Below are 18882 nucleotides of genomic sequence, written 5' to 3' on the forward strand. Positions count from 1 at the left end.
GCCCTTTTGAAACACTGCGGGCCTCTGAAATCATCCCGAGTCCAAAAGTACCCATGGATTCCCATATTAACGCTACTGGCTTAGTTTTATACACTTCGACCAAGTGGAAACTCGGTTGGTAGTTGTGAGAATTTTTGTCCTACTGAGAAAGTAGCCTGTGTTTAAAAACTTAGTTGTAGTCGTTTTGTGTACAGTAGCCTACTTGTAAAGGCTTTAAAATACAAACACAAGCTCCGTCGCCGATCCGCCGATCGTGACAGATTGCAGATAGCCTCCGACTTGTTGTTGAAATATTGGTAGGCCTACTGTAGATTATTCCATTTATTTGTTGATGCTGAATTGATATCTTTAATTGAGATGCATTTCTCAAGCTCACTTTCCGGAGTTGAACCAGCGTTGTTTGATTTCTATCTTGATTGTTTCAGTTTAGTTATGATCTAGCCCAGTGGTCACCAAACGTTTTTCTCTGAGGGCCGGATTGCTGCGAGATTAACAGCTGCGGGCCGGATGCAAATTGCGAAAAGATGTACAACTATTTAGAATCTCCATTGACTTGAATAGAGCACAGTAAATAACAAAGTCAGCGGTGAAGTAGCAAAGTTGCGATGAAAATCGAAAGGTTGCTTGAAAAGTTGTCCCCTGCTGTGATACACTACAGGGCATCGTGCTCTTGAAAAAACATTACATCTTTCCAAATTTGGCCTAGGCTGCCCCAGAAAAGTCATTAGCAGGTTGTGTGTAGCTCAACAGCAACATCAGTTTTTTACAAAAAGTTTAGTAACTTTTTTCCTTAACAGTTGTAGAGCAGCTGTTATTTCCGCAGCACTTGGCGGACCGAATGAAATCAGTTTGCGGGCCGGTTCTGGTCCTCGAGCCGTAATTTGGTGACCCCTGATCTAACCTAACAATCAAAAACGCTATGATCGGTAACCAGGCTTGAGTAGCTTAAGGTCCGATACACAAAAAGATACATTTTCAGCCCTAGGACAAGCATTATAATAATCTACCGTACTCAGTTGATAGGAGGCATAGTCGACTTCTACGTAAAGTGAAAAGAAATTTTAATGGTCCAAAGAAGTTAAGTGGAACAGAGATGGTATGCTAAATCCAATGTAAAACTGGTAGTGGTTTAAGCCCTATATCATTGATATTATTTTTAAAACATTCTGTGCTTCATCAAAACTTTTTATGATCGCTTAAAAAAGCAATTTAAAAGTGTATAGCCTAGGCTAATTGCTTATTATGACTGTTGCTGAATTTAGGTTTTTATCTACAGTAGCTATATTTTTAATAGATTGCACTTGGGAAATTTGACTTGGTTTAAATTTAAAAATATTTTTGTGGGTGAACTTTTTTACATTGCAATTAAGATTATTTTTTGACCTTCTCCGGATTCGTCAAGGAAGAATAATAGATCATTGTGGAGTTTCTTGGCTAGAAATTAAATAATATTCTTTGCTGCAAATCTTCAGAGACCAAATTATGTTGTTATTGCTGCATAAGTAAAAACAAATCAATAAAGTAAAAAAAAAATTTAAATAGCCTATTTTGTTTGGAAATGAAAAAACATTAAAGCTTAAAATTGAATCATACCTTCAGCTGCTCGTTCTTCAGTAATCTAATTTCAGTCTTTCACGTTGTATTGTCAGAAAATTCCGATGAAGCCTACAATGGAAACTCCCTTTGCAAAGCTGAAGCGTTGTGTGTAGCGTTCCTTCATGAAAGAAGTTTCAAAAGTATCGTCATTAAACGGTGTTTACACTTGACAGGTCACCAGCTAAACCGAGAAGGCCAGGCTGGGGACTTAATTATGTTTTACGGCCTTTTTGCAATTTTCCTTTGGGTACCTCTAGAAATTTCAGATTTCTTTGGGCGTTATGCATAGCCATCTTCATGATATAAGGCCAAGGCGCCACCAACAGCAAAGTCAAATGATTGAGCAGCACAGCATGTCTACATGCAATTATTTGGTGGCATATAATTTCATACCTTTTGTCAAATGAATGGAAAACTACGTTAAAAATTCAAACCTAAAGTACTTCACTTTGACACTGTTTCCACCTGTTAGGCTTCATCCGCTGAGCGAATGCTTGGCTAATAAGCGTACGACCTATCATTACAAAGTGATAACCTCTGCTTTTGATACTGCCGAGGCGTGCTAATGAAGCATTTCACGGTCATCATGCCATGAAAAGCCAACTTCAATGTTGGCTTTTGCTTACCGTATTGATTCCATGTCGACGCCACGGAGGGTGGCTTTATTTAGCAACACTTTTATGAATAGTTACCAACAATCAGCAGAATAATTATTGTTTTTTCAATAGCTAGGCAAGTATTACGACACACTAACTTAGAGGAGGTTATTCTTCATTATTGGCTTGCTACGGTAATAGGTTAAAAACTTTTAGAAACAATCGCAGCAACAGCCATGATAGTTGTTGGAATTAATCACCACACTTTTGGACACATAGCCGGAAGGAAGCCTAGGTTTTTCCTAAAATCAGGCTTAATTTTAAAATCAGGCTTAGTTTTTCCTAAAATCAGGCTTAATTCGATTAAACCAGACTGACCTCTGGCGGTTACAAATATTCAAATACATCGGTCAACAGTTGCAGCTTTGTCGTGTTATGCAACTGACCATACCTATTTTACAAATCAAAACAATAAAATGACAGTAAATTGATAGCAATTAAACTTTTTTATGTCAGTTTAAGATGCCTTGTTAATAATGCAGCAACAATTTACATGCCTCACTTTTATAATTAGAAATTGATTTCGCTATAAGGGAACGTTCAAATATTACGTAACGTTTTTTTCCGAATTTTTGACCCCCCCCCCTCCCCCATGTAACGCCAACTTAACGCTTTTTTCAATCCCCCCTCCCCCATGCAACGCTTTTTCACTACGAATTCAGCACAAAAAACTACCATTCCGTACTCGAAAGCGTTACGTAACGTTTTGCTTGAACCCCCTCCCCCTCGATGTGACGCTAACGTAACGCTTTGCATAAACCCTCCCTTCCCTCTCGAAGGCGTTACGTAATATTTGAACGTTCCCTAACTGTGGTCGTCAGCCCACTCGGCATGCGACAACTCAGCAAGTACATTTCAACTACGGTACTACCAAGTCAGCAAATCAGATTTACATTTACTTGCTCAGTCGGGACTTGCTTGGTCATCGCTTGTTAAACTGATTTTGTTGACTTGTGACATGCCCATATTCAGCTTGCTCAGTTTCCTTATTTAGCAACTTGCTGAAATGTTGTTTGCTCAGTTGTCACTTGTTTAACTGACATTTGCTCAGTTCACAACTGGTGACTTGTAGGACACTCTATAATTATAGTATCTTCAGTCTCACAACGTCAAGAGGAAAATAAGAAGTGCTTCACAGGCTGTTTTTTATGTTTTTGAAATTACTGAATTTACTGTATACCAACCAGAAACAATATCCAGACTTAGATACACACAAGTAAAAAATAATCTAAACTAACGTTCAATCTAGTTAAAGTAATGCCGAAATCAAAATCCTTTGAATAAAAATACTGTCGCAAAATTAGCGTGCCAGTGAGGGGTTGTTAAGAATGAGAAGACGGCGCAACAAGAGCCGTTGTAGCCTACATGTTGACAGTAAATCTCACGCGGAGGGTGGGATAACAAATTGAGGCATGTCTTTGAACAGCTCTTTGTTTAACAGCTAATGCCGCCTTGCTGACAGAAGATGCTTCGAGCAATTTTTAAAAGCTTGTTAACCTTCTCCATAATCACCATCATAATGTTAATAAAACAAGACTTTATCAAAATTCTTGAGCGCTGAAGAACTAATTGAGAATTCGCCGCGCGGTCGAAAGATTTGTCTTGCTTTCAGTTGCTAGCCGAAACTAAAAGTACTGTAAATGGTCAGTTGACTTCCGTTTTACTCAGAAACGTAGTTTATTAGGAACACAATCAATCCGAAACAAAGTATAGATATATAGATAGGCTATCTTCTGAAACAGAAATGCGGGTCACCGTAATTTCAAGTAGATCTATCTTTACCACCGACAGATTTTCACAATTTCGTACAAGCAACCACAGAAGGTGCTATTCATAAGCTTGAAAGTACATTAAAACTTTTTGTAAAACAACTATGACATTTCATGATACGTGACATGCAAACTTCCGGGCATCTCACCGACGAGTATGCATTATCTTTTATTTTTGATACGCCACCTCGATACACAGAATGAATTTTCCACAAAAAGAAAATCCTTGCCACTTGCAATATGGACATTGGACAAACTGTTTCGCAAAGTTCTCTTTATTTCGGTCCTAACATGTCTTCGGGCTTGACCCATTCGTTAAATTGTTCTTCTGTGAGCAATTGCAAGGAAAGCGCGGCTTCTTTCAAGGTGAGTCCCTCTTTGTGAGCAGTCTTCGCAATTTTTGCGGCAGAGTCGTAGCTGTAGACAAATGAAAACAAGTTAACGGTTTTCCATCGGCTCTGCGCGAATAACAGTTGACAGAAAAACTGATATAAAATTATACTCGCTAATGCTAAACAATGATATATTGGCCGCTCTAATACCAGTCAGTAACGGATACAAAACAACAATTGTGGCCGCCATAGTTTGCTTGAAAGTAAAAATCGCATAAAAAATAAATTAACAAGCTTAAGCCTCCCCAAAAACGGTGACAATTTTCTCTTGTTTCATAAAAATTAGACTTTTTTGTATAAAAATGGCCTAGCGCCCTCCTAGATCCACTCCCGAGTCCAGTATGCACAAATGGGCTTTGGTTTCTCCAGCAGTTTTCAAATGCCATGCGGGAAATACGTAACTGACTTTGTCGGGCTAGTACTTACCCAATATGCGGGTTTAAAGCTGTAACCAGCATAAGAGATTCATTTAGTAGGCTGTCAATTCTTTCACGATTGGCAGTAATGCCTTTGACGCAGTTTTCAGTGAAAGAAACACAGGCATCTCCGATCAACCGTGAGGACCTGCAAAGTATTTCGGTTGAAAGCAAGAAAATGAAAGATTAAACCTTGGTGAGTAGGCTATATACCAGCATCAGTGCCTTGCGGACCTTGGAAGTTTACAAAACTATCATGATTCAGCTTCCAAAGTAGATCACTGGTATTCCAAGATCAATATACTATTGCCCAATTACTGAAAGCAGCAACGTAACTTGGAGTAAAATCTTAAAACCTTCGAAAAAGAACCAAATACCACTTTGCCAGAAAACGTATGACATTGGCATATTGCGTGAAATTAGCAATAACATACGTGCCAATTACTTTTACAACTGGAAAAAGTTAAAAATTAATTGTAACTTCTCGTGTTGGTCACATTCTTAATTGGAAAGTTGAAAGTTCAGTTACATAGCCAATTAGCTATGTGCCTACTGCTTATTCTTTTTCAATTACCTTGCCTGAACCAGGATCGATGGCCTCAGATGGATAATAATTAGGCCAAGTATTCCTATGATGTGTTACATGAATGATTGTTTCAGATGAGTTTGTCTTTGTTTGTGAGGTGCCAGGTTTGCAAAAATTTTACTAATTACTGTATAGAGAGATGCTCTAGTTATTGCTTTCTTATTACATGGCCGAAGAAATTTATATTGTACTGTTTTAATATTTTCAAACAGAGATCTGGTTTGGTTCACTTGTTGCAAAAGTTCTTTATTTGTCTTCTTTGCAAGCCATAAAATACGTTGCATTCCACGGAAGCATAAAAATACAAATACCTATTAGCAAAAACTTGTATTTAGTTATCATTGCCGATGCAGCCCTTTATGTACAGCGATGTTTCATTGAGAACAAGAAGCTTTTAAAGCATCAGTTTTCTTAGGAAGGCAGCAATTACCTCAAAACATTGGAAACCATCATTGGTTTGAAGACATTAAGTTCAAAATGACCGTTGGATCCTCCCACAGACACCGCCACGTGGTTCCCCATCACTTGGGCACAAACCATCGTGATCGCCTCGCACTGTGTGGGGTTAACTTTGCCTGAAATCAAACCAATTCGATCATTCTGACATATGATTGATATGTGCGGCAACTGGTGATATAGCGATATTGCAATTTGAAAATAACATGCCAACCGTAGATTACAACTCGTGTTTCAAAGTTTTAAATTGTAACTAAATAATACTTGGATGAACTCAAGAAAACATTAAAAAAAGCTTTCAACAGAATAAATTCCAAAGCTAGAAAACTTTACTAAAAGATAAAGAACGGCGAAGCAATAAAATGGTTGCAATTGAAAATTAGACAAAATGACCAAATAGAATTATTATCGTTTATTTTTTACCGGGCATGATGCTGCTTCCCGGTTCGTTTTCAGGTAAAGAAATTTCACCAAGACCACATCTAGGTCCAGACCCAAGGAACCTGTAAATAAAGATCGCCATGTCTAAAGTGGATGAAGTCATCAACTGTAATAGCCTAATGCACCCAAACAGGGTGGTCAAAGTAAAGCAGATCGAACAACACCATGGCTGCTTTGTTTGATACATTCCCGACACCTAATCCAGATCACCGCCATTGTAATAGGTTGTTAGACTCTAGTCTTTAGAATAGGATGCACCAACACAGCATTTTCATCGATTAAGCAGCTTCATCCCCGGACTAATTTTTCTCATATCCACAAACCGTAATCTTCCGATTAGAACCCCGGTTTACTGATCTACCGATGAACTTCGTGCAAAGTAGTTCTCGATTTAAACTAATCAGACGAATAGATTAATCGCCGCTTAAACGATTCTTTGTTGGTGCGTCGAACTCTTGAAGACCGACAAAGAACAGGAGTTTAAAGATTGTCTCAACTAAAAGAAGATGATATTAATTTGTACAAAGAACCAAAAGTGAACGTTTACCTGATGTCATTGGCTATTTTCATGACTGAGCAAGCGGTTGTGTTTAGGGCACCGCTGATTTCCACTAAAGCGTCATGCGCCGCAAGTGCTTCGAACTTGTTAGGCGCGGTCACAAATGGCAACCCTGTGATTGAACACCTCCAAGTATTACAAAAGTAAAAACGAGTTGGCAATGCACCACAAAAAGAAATCGTTATCCACAGCATGAAATGATTAACAAGAAGTATCCTTTGCCAATAGTAGTTGCATAGTTTTAGCACTGCACCTTGCAACGAATGCATACGGCATGAAAAAGCAACTATTTTTTTCTTGCAAAATTCCAGATTAGACAAACCTATCACTGATAATTATACTGTATGCTCAGAAGGACATCTTTTCACAATGTAGATATTAACGAGTTAACGACCTGTTTATAATACATCTTTAGTGGTGAGATACCCGCCTCATCGACAGCCCAATCAACGACGCATTGCGAACTGTGACTGGATGCCTGCGCCCAACTCCAACAGAGTATTTACCAATCCTCGCAGGCATCCAACCTGCTGAGCTTCACCGAAAGGGAGCCCTTATACACCTGGCTCGCCGGGCGGGGGATCCTAACCACTTGCTTCATGCAAAACTCAACATCCCACCTCAGGAATCTCCCCGGCAATTAAAGTCAAGACACCCCTTTGTGCCAGCTGCTGTTGAATTACTACATCCATTCAGCGATCATGCCATCAGCGCAGCACACACCATGGAAGACAATTGGAATGCAGCGTGGTGTGCCACCGACACGAAACTACATCGTTTTATACCTCACCCGGTGGCGCGCCCCCCTGGTATGGACCTGCCTCGGCCGACTTGGGTCAAGTTCAACAGAATCCAAACCGGAGTCGGTCGCTTCCATTCCAACATGCACAAGTGGGGTTTGGCTCCCTCACCGGCCTGCGAATGCGGCGCGGAGGAACAAACTGCTGACCATGTCGTTCTCGAATGTCCGATCTATAAGGCACCAAATGGAACGCATGGTATAGCAACGCTGGACGAAGCTACACTCACCTGGCTCTCCATCACCTGCCCTGAAATTTGATTTGATCTAGTCTCAAACGAAAGAGAGAGAGTGGTGAGATAACTAAGGGAGTAATCACTTTTCCTGCTCAAACAAAAAGTAAACACAACATTAACATTTTTATATTGTGTCACAATCCTTGCGTCGATTTCTAGATTTGACCTCACGCACAGAAAATAGCAACCTTGTTGAAGTTAAATTTCACACACACACTCACGCAAAAAAAAATACGGCAATAGTACATTATTGACGAAGTGTTCCAATGCAACAAACTATGCAAACCTGTGATGTTTGATACTTCTTTTGCCACTTTCTCTGCAAACCCAACTCTGGTGTTTAGTCCAGTTCCAACAGCAGTACCGCCAGCTGCTAGCTCATAGATACGAGGAAGGCAATTTTGTATACGAACGATGCTGTTTTCTAACTGCTGAACGTATCCAGAAAATTCTTGACCCAATGTTAGCGGTGTGGCATCCTGGTTTTAACATAAAAATACACAAAATGCTGCGATACTGCTATGCAATGATAGATACTAACTAAGGCTACAAACTTAATTACTTTTGCAATAGATTGAGTTTCGTTTTTAGCAGCAGCTTTTAATTGCTTTTCCTTTCAATTGAGTCCGATCTCAAATTCTTAAAATTACATTGTTAAAGTTGGAGTTCAATGATTTTCCATTGTCTCTGGTTTTGCATTCAATAAAAACATCCTCCTATTGATTGTCATGTATCAGTTTTTAAAGTTAATGATTACTTTTTTAACATTAAATTCACTCACTGTTGCAACTGCAAGTGGCATTTGGAAGCAGTGAATCTAAATTTTTTTGTTTGAAAATTATGAAATGAGCAAAAACAAAATCATTTAATTTGTTTCGGGTTGAAGCATATGTCGTAAAAACATTGAAATCCGCCCAATTTTAACCATTTTCTCAGAGATATTGTCGAAAAACATAAAATAACACATTTAAATTCATTACAAACCTGAGTGTGAGTTCTGCCAATTTTGATGATATTCTTGAACTCATCAGCTTTAGCTTGAATATTATCTCTGAGCAACTTTATTCCACGAATCAGGGTGGAATGAACGGACCGCGCAACAGCAATGTGCATAGCAGTTGGGTAAGTGTCATTGGAGCTCTATTGAATACAGTACGACCTTAATTAAATGAACCCTTTTTGCTATTATTTAGTACAAAGATGTTGTTTGCTTGTGCAAGAACACATTACTGTAGAGCAACACAAAAGGTATATACATTATATTCCCACATATATAATTCAGTTAGAAAGCCCAGACCGGTTCAATTACACTTTTAAACACAAAAGGTTTGAAACTCGAAATTAGAAGATAAATATTATTGGTAGTCTGATCAAAAACAGAAAATTCTTAAATTTTTCTAACAGTGCATTTAGGAGGACGAAGCCACTAGAGTTGACCAAAACAATGTTGCCAGATAAAAAATCATTTGAAAATTAAACAATTTTTAACTCACAGGTATTTGTTAAAAACATTTTAAAAAAATAGTTGTGTAGGTTAATCATATCATGGCTGGCAATAAAAGGTGTAAGCTTTAGAGCAGGGATGTCCAACTTCTTTGGCCAAAGGGCCACATGCGGATTACGACTGATTGCACGGGCGACTTGCGTGTTTATTACCAATTTGTAATCTTAGAAACGGCTGTCTTATAATTTCTAATTAAAACCATCACATCAACATTCTAATCTTAGAAATGTGTATTATCCTTTTTTACAATTATAAGCAAAATAGACTTATCAATATATACCGTAGTAAAGTCAACAAATTTTTTACTCGACATGTTTCAATGTGAAGTTTGGCAGTATTCGGTGATATGGACGATGTAGCAATGCGAAGCGAGTTTTCCATATGGCTGTCAGAAATTAGTGATCTCACAGGGGATGGTATTGGTGAAAAAATGTGCTCGCACACGTAATGAGGTCATGAAAACTGCCAATCTGTGAATCCTCTAATATATTTCTTTAGAGACATACTTAGTTTTCATTCCACTGCAGAGTGCAGAATTGTAGACGTTTCACTACTAAATGTGTTTTGTGCGAGTCTCTGATATCAGATGCACCTCAATGAAGCAAAAAATATTTCTGACTGACTGACTATTAAAGGCATACTAAATGAAATTTTTAAACGAGAATTAAGCATTAAAATGCGTAAACTGAACATTCAAGAATACATTTCAAAAAAAATTACCGAAAAAAAATTGTTTTCAATGGCGCTGGCAAGGCTCAAAGTCCAATGTTCCATTTATTTTTATTTTTTTTCAAAATGACCAAAAAGTGCAAACACTGCTCGAGAATACGTCACAAAAGACAACAATAACAAAAGCCACGTTACCACATCTGATGTTTTAACATCAGATCTGAGGTTTTGAGCAAACTGTCTGATGTTTTGATGTTGAAACCTGATGTTTTGATGTACATACATATATAGCCTCCAGTTAAATCGCCAGCAGTAACAACTGTTGCGTGATCAGCTGATTGCTCGTCTTTTGTGACGTAGACTGTACAGTCGCACGCTTCGCTGCTCAGGCCCATTCTGGTTTTGAAAGCTCTGACAAAAGTACGCGCGCAATGATGGTCAGACAGCAATGGGGCAAAATTTTATTGAAAATCGTTTTATGGTAGCAAGTTAAACACAAAGAACGTGGAAAATCGCCAAGTCAGGTTTTTCCTTTAGTATCACTTTAAAGCACGAGTACGATTGTGTGGAAAGGATGTGGAGGTAACAATGTGGAAAATGTGATGCGTAACAGTGTTCATTGTGATGCAATAACATTAACTTGAACAGTTGTGTACCACTGCAATAGGGACTATAGAGTACGGTAATAGACAAAAAAGGCAAATAAAAAATAATTTCTAGGAATGTAAGTTTGCCATAAATTATGTAAGGGTCATTCCATGCCAAATGAGCAAATTTTTTGGAAAAATTACACCACATGTCATAGATTTTATTGAAATTTGGCATACTTGTAGATGTCGAAGAAATATAAAGAATGCAAAAAAAATTTTTGAAAAATTTCAAACATTGGTGGAGTTATGGGCATTGGAAAAATCACCATTTTGCCTGTTCCACTTCAGTGATTTTGTCCAATTTCTTGTCATATTTCTAATTTCTTATCCTACGATCATACAATATGGCTGAAAATTGCTAAACAGACATTTTAAGATCCAAGGAATCCAAAAATGTAAACTAAAAAGTTGACAGAGAACTTCTTGATATGATTATAAAGGTTTCAACTTGCTACATGCATTTTTCGGAGGCCAAACTTTGGGGGCCTATAAAAAAAATGGGTATAAAAATTAAGAACTGAAATTCACATGTTTTATACTTATACCAATACACTTTCATGTCAAATAAAAAAATTGAATTAATTTTGATAACTACTATGATAAAAGTTAGATTTTCTGACTTGCAAATTTTGACCTTTTTTACACTCATTGTTTAAGATTTTTGTCTATGACATCACAATTTACATTATTGCTTGTTGATGACATCACAATTTACATATTGTTTGTCATGACAATTGTTATGTAGCTCATGAATGAATTGAATACTGGTAATACACTAAGGTTTAGTGCAGTAGGCCACTAGGCCATGCACCATAGTAGTGGTAACTTGTAGAGTTATTGAGTTAATTACTCTTTTAACTGTGATTTCAATTTTAGGTTGTCCTATTAGCAATGTATTATTCCTAACATGCTCCACAGATCTTGCAACCAGAAAAGATACTTTTCCCACTGTTCAAGTGTTCAAAGCCCGTCTACCTGCTTGAAGCAGAGAAATGTCAAGGTTCATAATAAACATGTTCATCTGTTTCTGCAAGTCCACCAATGTCCAAAAACCCAATGCTTCTAGCAAAGTGAATTTTTATGGTACAATACCTTATTTTTTTCCAATGTCATAATGCTGTGATGAATCCATAACAATTTGTGTTATTGTAAAACTAATGTAGTACTAATAATATGATAACTACTATAGTGCATGGCCTACAACGTTAAACCTTAGTGTATTACCAGTATTCAATTCATTCATGAGCTGCATTATGATAAACAATATGTACATTGTGATGTCATCCACAAGCAATAATGTAAATTGTGATGTCATAGACAAAAATCTTGAACAATGAGTGTAAAAAAGGTCAAAATTTGCAAGTCAGAAAATCTAGCTTTTATCATAGTAGTTATCAAAATTAATTCAGTTTTTTTATTTGACATGAAAGAGTATTGGTATAAGTCCAATACATGTGAATTTCAGTTCTTAATTTTTATACCCATTTTTTTTATAGGCCCTCAAAGTTTGGCCTCCGAAAAATGCATGTAGCAAGTTGAAACCTTTATAATCATATCAAGAAGTTCTCTGTCAACTTTTTAATTTACATTTTTGGTTTCCTTGGATCTTAAAATGTCTGTCTAGCAATTTTCAGCCATTTTGTTTGATCATAGGTTAAGAAATTAGAAATACTATAGGAAATTGGACAACATCACTGAAGCGGAACAGGCAAAAATGGTGATTTTACTAACGACCATAACTCTGCTAATATTTAAACTTTTTCAAAATTTTTTTTTGTATTCTTCATATTTCTTTGACATCTACAAGTATGCCAAATTTCAAAAAAATCTATGACATGTGGTGTAACCCATTTGCTCATTTGGCATGGAATGACCCGTAAGCGATTAAGTTGATACATCACACCTTCCTGCGGGCCACGAGTTGTATACCCCCTGCTTTAGAGTAAACACTAAACATGTGTAACAACAGGTTACCTTTAATTTGCATAAAAAATCTAGTGGGTCATTCCATGACAAGTATCCTAGACCTATCAGTTTGATCCTCTTCGATTTTGCTTAAACTTGGTCAAAATGTTATTTGGCATGATTTAGCCATACATTACAAATTTTAGCTCAATATCTATTATAGTTTTGGAAATATGATGCTTTAAAGTTTTAGGTACCCCCTAAACTTTTCTGCATTCGGTTTTTTGGACCATTTTCAATTAAGAATTAACCATATATTTTCTCCAAAGGTTAGATAAAGTTTATTTTTGGTAAAATGATTTACTTTTAGCTATGTTACATAATTGCATTATCAAAACTCAATTAATTTGCAGCATAATGGAGTAATCAAGCCTCAAAGTAGCTCTTTTCTTTACCAAAAACAAATTTTTTTTACCAAAACAATTTAACATTATATTTATCAGAAAGTTACCATGCATCAAAATATGCAGTAGGCAGGCACCCTAAGCAAAAGAGCCAAAATAACACTATCTTGTGGTATAAAAATACCCCTGTAAAAAAGTGTTTACAAAATAATCCTTTTAACCATTTGAAGAACATTACCTAAGGAGCTTGTGTACAAAGTTTTGACTTCATGACTCAACCATTTAAGTGGTTGAAGTGAAAAAGTAAAAAATAACTGTAGAGACAAAACTACTGCACTGAGCCATTTGGAACCGTTTTTATTGAATTCAGCGCCCCTGAAAACCCCCAAATACCAATTTTCCCCAGTCATCTATCATCTATATAAGAAATATACTAAAAAATCACTCATACGGAACCAGGATTTGCACCTCGTGTGGCCAAATTGCAATCCTCAATACCTCGAGAACCGAAGGTCATAGAACGCTTTTTTTTAAAAGAGTTGTCTCAATGAGCTCTAACTGAACACAATATATAAAATTCTGAAACCATGGGATGTACTAATATTTTATTCCCTAAATTAAGGATGGAATGACTCCTCTGCAAATAAGCCAATTTTTTATTATGGAAAGTTAAAAAATTGGTCCCCAACTTACCTCTTAATAGTTGAGTGACAAAGTTAAAACTTTGTACACAAGTTCCTTAGGTAATTTTCTTCAACAGGTTAAAAAGATTATTTTATAAACACTTTTTTACGGGGGTATTTTTTACCACAAGATGGCTTTCTTTTGGCTTTTTTGCTTGGTTGAATATTTTGATGCATTGTAACTTTCTAATAAATATTATGTTACTTATCAAACTTGGTGAAGTTGTTGCCTGGTAGGGAAAGAGCATACCGTACATGATAAATATAATAACCATCCTACTTTTCATAAAAAAGTTACAGACTTCCAAAAATGGCACAAAATTTGTTTTTGGTGAAGAAAAAAGCTACTTTGAGGCTTGATTACTCCATTATGCTGCAAACTAATTGCATTTTGACAAGGCAATCATGTAATATATATAGCTAAAAGTGAATCATTTTACCAAAAATAAACTTTATATAACCTTCAGAGCAAATAATATGGTTAATAGAAAATAGTCCAAAAAACGAATGCGGAAAAGTTTAGGGGGTACCTAAAACTTAAAAGCATCATATTTCCAAAACTACAATAGATATTGAGCTAAAATTTGTAATGCATGGCTAATTCATGCCAAATAACATTTTGACCAAGTTTGAGCAAAATCGAAGAAAGTCAAACTGGGATCTAATGATTTTAAGGACGTTTGGCATGGAATGACCCTAGTTAGATTTTTTATGCAATTTAAAAAATTTTAGGCTAGAAAAGTTTTTTTTATAATGCATGGAAAAACAGTAAAAAAAAGAGAAAAATAACGGAAAATATATCAACTGAAAGTTTCTAAATTTTACACCTGAATGAACTTCAAAGTTTTATTTGATCTGATCTCTTATGAAACAAAATGATAAACATTTATAACAAAGTTAAATTTTTACTTCAATTTGGATATGAAACAGTGTATCAAACAAAAACCAATCGTTTACTAAGAATTTGATTAAACACACAAAAAACCTTAGCAAATTGATGATATGAATAATCGTATTTATCCATTAGTGTTAGGTTTATAAGATCATGCACTACACAACAAGCATGATTCAAGAAATAGTTTGTTGTCCATCAGGCTGGTTGAATAAGCACTCTAAATTTAAGATATGTCTTAAATTCTAACCTGGCTTTTGTTAACATGATCATTGGGATGGACGGGGGTTTTACTTCCAAGATTACCTCCAAGCAACTCAATGGCACGATTAGCTAAAACTTCATTAATGTTCATGTTCGATTGCGTTCCACTACCTGTTTGCCAAATGACCAATGGAAAGTGGTCGTCCAGTGAACCACTTATAACCTTTGACAAAAAATGATATTGTATCAATTTTATATGAATGTTATTTTTCACCATGAAACACAAATAATACTGAACATAAAATAAAAATGCAACAAAAGTATGGAAAATAAACATGAAAACAAAAGTGTACACACATTAAAACGAAAAACTATAAAAAAATGTTTAAACAAAAATTGCATCATGGTTATGTAAAAAAGAAAATGTGCAAAATTACAAATCATTGAACTAACCTCATCTGCAGCAGTTTGAATAGCTTGAGCCAGTTCTGCTGGTAGACCAAACTCCTTGTTAACTATTGAGGCTGCTTTCTTAAGAATAGCAAAAGCATGAATCACTTCAATCTGTATCAAAATAGATTGTGTTATCCAACAACTGAGTAAAAAAGAGATTTCTACAGGTTAAGATGAGAATTTGAGAAATCAGAATAGATATTATTACAGACGAAATCGGTTAATCGAATCACCTATTTGCCAGACGTTTTGATACGATTATACGATTGATTCGTTTAACCAATTTACTAAAAAAAAAGGTTTATTGTGAATGGGCGTAATTGTTGGGAAGATGTCTGTGCTGACTAGGCTGCAACGCACAGTACAACTGATGCTTCCTACAACTGTTTACAATTCTGGTTAAACTTTAAAGAGTTTACTAGTTCTGTGTTACATAACACTATGCTGTATGTTCCAGCCAGCACAACTGGTCCTTTTTACATTGATTTATCATCTGCAGACGTTAAAACAATGTAAAAAAGACCAGCTGGCTGAGCAGGTATGATCAAAGCATTTTTCTGCAAACTGCCGCAATCGGACTTCTTTTAATCTCACCGATCTCTGTGACGTCACAACGCGAACTTTGACGTTGACGTTTTTGATTCAAGCGTGCTATTTTTAGCTCGTACCAGCTGTGTAGTTTTGAGTATGGAACGTGGCCTACGAAACTAGTGGTATTGCAGAAAAACACGGCTCACACTCATTGTTTTGAAATCGCAAAGTTTTTTTTTCAAGTCTTTTGCGCTGTCTGGTAAAATAAATAATTTGTAATGTTCTTCAACTGAACGAAACTGCACAAATGAAATTATGCACTGCATTTCACAACAGTAGGCTACTTTTTTTCAGCAATTAAAAAAAAATTCTCCAAAGTTTTCTGGTAAAAACTTTTGGACATGCTTTCCAACACTTCCCTCTTAAGTCGAAATAATTTGTCCATGTCCATTCCTTGGAAGGCCAGTCGCCGACGGATGACATCAAAAGCATTTAAACTTCTTTAGTGTGATTATTCCTTTTGTGTGCTCTTCTGTTTTAATGAAGCCCAGCTGTGCGAAAATTGGTTCTTTGTAGTGCGATGTCTAGCACATAAGATTATGGCCTGGGATTACAGACACTTGTCTTTGTTTTGAGCGCATGCCTCTGTCTCACCTTTGCTTCATTTTGCCTTTGAACATTGCAGACAATAATGCAATGCAAAAAAGAGACATTCTTTTTTCGCTAACGGGTATAATTATACGATTAAATGAATGAAGAATGCAAACTAGAATCAAATCTTGATGCATTTATCCAACTTATTCTTTTAAGCGGTATGCGCTTAACCGATGTTTTTACTTAACATCAGATTGGATTTGGTTTGGGATTTCAGGTTTTGATTCGAATAAACGATTGATACGTTTAAGCAGTATACTATTAACCGATTTCGTCTGTATATATGAAAAGTTGTCAATCTATGGTCATCCAAACTGGAAAAATACACTATAATTAAGTGGCTACAGCTAAATGCAGCCATTCCATGCTGCATATATGCATTGCATAGTCATGCGCACAACCTCATTGGCCATCTCAGGGTGTATCACTGTGAACTCTTAGTAAGAAGTGTGTGTGGTTGAGCAACATATTTGCAAATTTTAATAAAAAGGCAAATTAATCTTTAAAATCTTCAACCTTTAAATAAAAAAACATATATATACCGGCATTCAACAATGAACATGTTATACTTACAGGCATCCTTTCAGAAGGGCCACCAATTTTGAAGTTCATTAGTGAACGTTCTGTGTTGGCTCCATAATATTTATTATTGGGAACTTGGAGATCTCCAAAGCTGTCGGTTTCAATCCTGAATCCATCGCCAGCCTAAAATGCAGTACGGTACACTCATTAAGAAAAAATATGTGTATTGATATCACATGAAAGTAACATGCTATTGAACCACCCTGATATTGGTTAAACAAAGCAAACTGAATTTCCAATAGGCTAATAGCCAAAATGCTGATGTCTTGCCATAAATAATATTCACAAACAAAAATTGGAGCTGGTATACAAGTCCCGCCTCATGGTAACTCATGACAAACAGGAATTGACCAAAACATGTGGATTGAAGTGTGTGAACAGCAAAGCAAAGGTAAAGTAGTTTCACCCTATATGTTTGGTCGAGTCCTGTCTTTGTCATGAGTTACCAGGGGGGGACTTGTATTCCAGCTCCCAAAAATTATAACACAAGAAACATTGAGGAGTTTCAATTGCAAGCTATATGTTTTACCTATATGTTTTCCTTAACGATACGAGATGCACTTGTACTTATCTTCTACTGTCACTGCTTATGTTATTTCTCAAAAATTTTTCCATACCATAGACTATTATTATTATTATTTATTTGCATCAGACAAGTTGTCCATATCCAAAACAAAACAACGAAATAATACAGTCACAGAGAGCCACTTTGGATGCCGTCGGTTTAAAAGCTCACTAAATGGGCTATCTAATGTTACAAATTTACACACAATGAGCGTTGGAAGAATTGAAAGTATTCAGAATGATAAAAACAATCAGATGACATCAGGTCTGACATAAAGCGGTTTGAGGAGTGAATGCAACGGTTGATAAATGAATAAATTATTGCATTAGCCAACTTACCATACTTCTCATAGAATGGTTTAAAACTGCACTTGATTTGATTGTATTTAGAATTGGTGTTGCACTTGTTGCAGCAATGCCCTGCGCAAGCCTAACATTAAATCTTGAAGTGTGTGTCAAAAAACGACAACCTATCATTCTAAATAGACTTAGGGTAACTGCTAAGCTTTTGTTCAAAGACAATAACAAGAAGTTAAAGAAATGCTCATTCAAATGTCTAGCGTATCCAAAACAAAGCAGTCGAGTTCTTCACTGTGAGAGAATATCACAGTTACACAAACAGAAATAACCTTGAGTTGAAATTGAATAAAAAGCAACATGCAAAAACAAGACTTGGAATTGGATTTCCCAGTGAGGTTGCCAGGTTGTCATAACCAAACATGATGCGTTAAAGTTCAAGAGCAAATTTAAAACATCTTTGAAAAATATTGAATTGACAAGAATAATTCATATATGCAATAATACAATGTTACTTTCACACGCTCTTACAATTGAGCTTTACTTTTCAAAACAAAAAAAATGCCACATACTACAGCAAAACGCCTTTTCATACTTGAGCAATTGCATAAGTTGCAATGCACGTGCACTAAGAGTTGAAAATTAATGAATTGCAGCTTTATAAATAATTCAATATGGTTTTAAAATGCCAAAATTTATGAGACAACAATGAAAATAGCCGAACGAATTAAAATTGTCTAAAATTAAAAATGAAATAGCAAAATATTTTAAAACTGGCAACACTGGTTTGCAAGCTTTTCAATAAACGGTATCGCCTAGAACATCACATAACTAAGGCGAAAGAGAAAATTGAATTGAGTCCTATCTTTGTCATGAGTTACCAAGGGGGGTGGGGGGGGGACTTGTAGTTGTAGACCTGGGACTGGTATATAATCTTGAAATGAAACATAAAAAAATGAAATTGCTAATGAGTAATGACCTCCG

General features: G+C 36.1%; 1 protein-coding gene across 1 annotated transcript; it reads right to left on the minus strand.

Annotated features, from left to right (window-relative positions):
* Positions 1 to 3916: 3916 nt before the first annotated feature.
* Positions 3917 to 18225, minus strand: LOC145783024 (fumarate hydratase, mitochondrial-like). The gene is made up of 11 exons (XM_082594787.1): positions 17941 to 18225; positions 17029 to 17160; positions 15271 to 15381; positions 14864 to 15040; positions 8891 to 9046; positions 8193 to 8385; positions 6860 to 6983; positions 6295 to 6374; positions 5846 to 5990; positions 4840 to 4977; positions 3917 to 4438 (listed from the first exon to the last, which is right to left on the minus strand). Exons 1-11 carry the CDS (start codon positions 18076 to 18078, stop codon positions 4297 to 4299), a joined length of 1536 nt encoding a protein of 511 aa, XP_082450913.1. The 5' UTR covers positions 18079 to 18225; the 3' UTR covers positions 3917 to 4296.
* Between the last annotated feature and the right edge of the window lie 657 nt (positions 18226 to 18882).

The sequence above is a fragment of the Aplidium turbinatum genome, chromosome 14, assembly GCF_918807975.1.
Source record: "Aplidium turbinatum chromosome 14, kaAplTurb1.1, whole genome shotgun sequence".
Classification (NCBI taxonomy): domain Eukaryota; kingdom Metazoa; phylum Chordata; class Ascidiacea; order Aplousobranchia; family Polyclinidae; genus Aplidium; species Aplidium turbinatum.